Genomic DNA, 690 nt, shown 5'->3' with positions numbered 1-690 from the left:
ATTCCTGCTTCACAAAATTGTGCTTTTGGACATCTTGCTGCCTGCCATGGAGCAAAGGTGAGAGCCCTGCCTCTGTGGCCTGCTCCTTGCTGGAACAGATGGTCAGAGAGGACTGTGCAGATGCTTACATCTTGTTGACAGACTGAGGTCTGGGCTGTACAGCAGCATCCCTGTGACATCCTTCCTGCCACCACTGCTACAGGGCACCATGCCTCTGCCAAAAGGCTCTTCTCGTCCTGGCCAAACACAAGCTCATGATTTACCCATTTCAGCAAATGGCAGGCCCAGAGGGAGAGGGACAGGGACTGGTCCCATCCCAACTTGTGGTGTGGGAATTGCCCTGGGAGTTGGTGTGAGGATGATGTGCCCGCAGTGCCGGTGCCGTCCTCATTTCCACCTTTTGTCTGCTTACAACTTAACAAGTGCAAATGGTTAGTTTCCTCTGAAGCTAATGCAAAAACCCTCACTGGTTTCCAGTTGACAGACTTCCACGGCGGTTTAGACAGACCTTTGTTTGAGCACTCTGCAACCTTCCCTTTATTAGTTTCTTTGTCACTGAACCCTTTTCTCCTCATCAATTGCTCCGCAGGCAGCATCGCTGCGATAAGCATTTATCTCATTCACAGAAACCCTGCAGTGTGGAAGGACCCTTTGGTGAGTTTTCCTTTGACCTTCTAATAACTTTTCCCC

General features: G+C 50.4%; 1 protein-coding gene across 1 annotated transcript in view; it reads left to right on the top strand.

Moving 5' to 3' along the window:
- Positions 1–690, top strand: part of LOC103780217 (cytochrome P450 4B1-like) — a 12,412-nt gene that overhangs the window by 10,227 nt on the left and 1,495 nt on the right. Inside the window, 1 exon segment of the mRNA XM_008947877.1 lies at positions 590–654. Within this exon segment, the coding sequence (XP_008946125.1) occupies positions 590–654 (65 nt within the window).

Source organism: Merops nubicus, unplaced genomic scaffold, assembly GCF_000691845.1.
Source record: "Merops nubicus isolate BGI_N331 unplaced genomic scaffold, ASM69184v1 scaffold35339, whole genome shotgun sequence".
Classification (NCBI taxonomy): Eukaryota; Metazoa; Chordata; class Aves; order Coraciiformes; family Meropidae; genus Merops; species Merops nubicus.
This window is presented reverse-complemented; position numbering and strand designations above follow the sequence as displayed.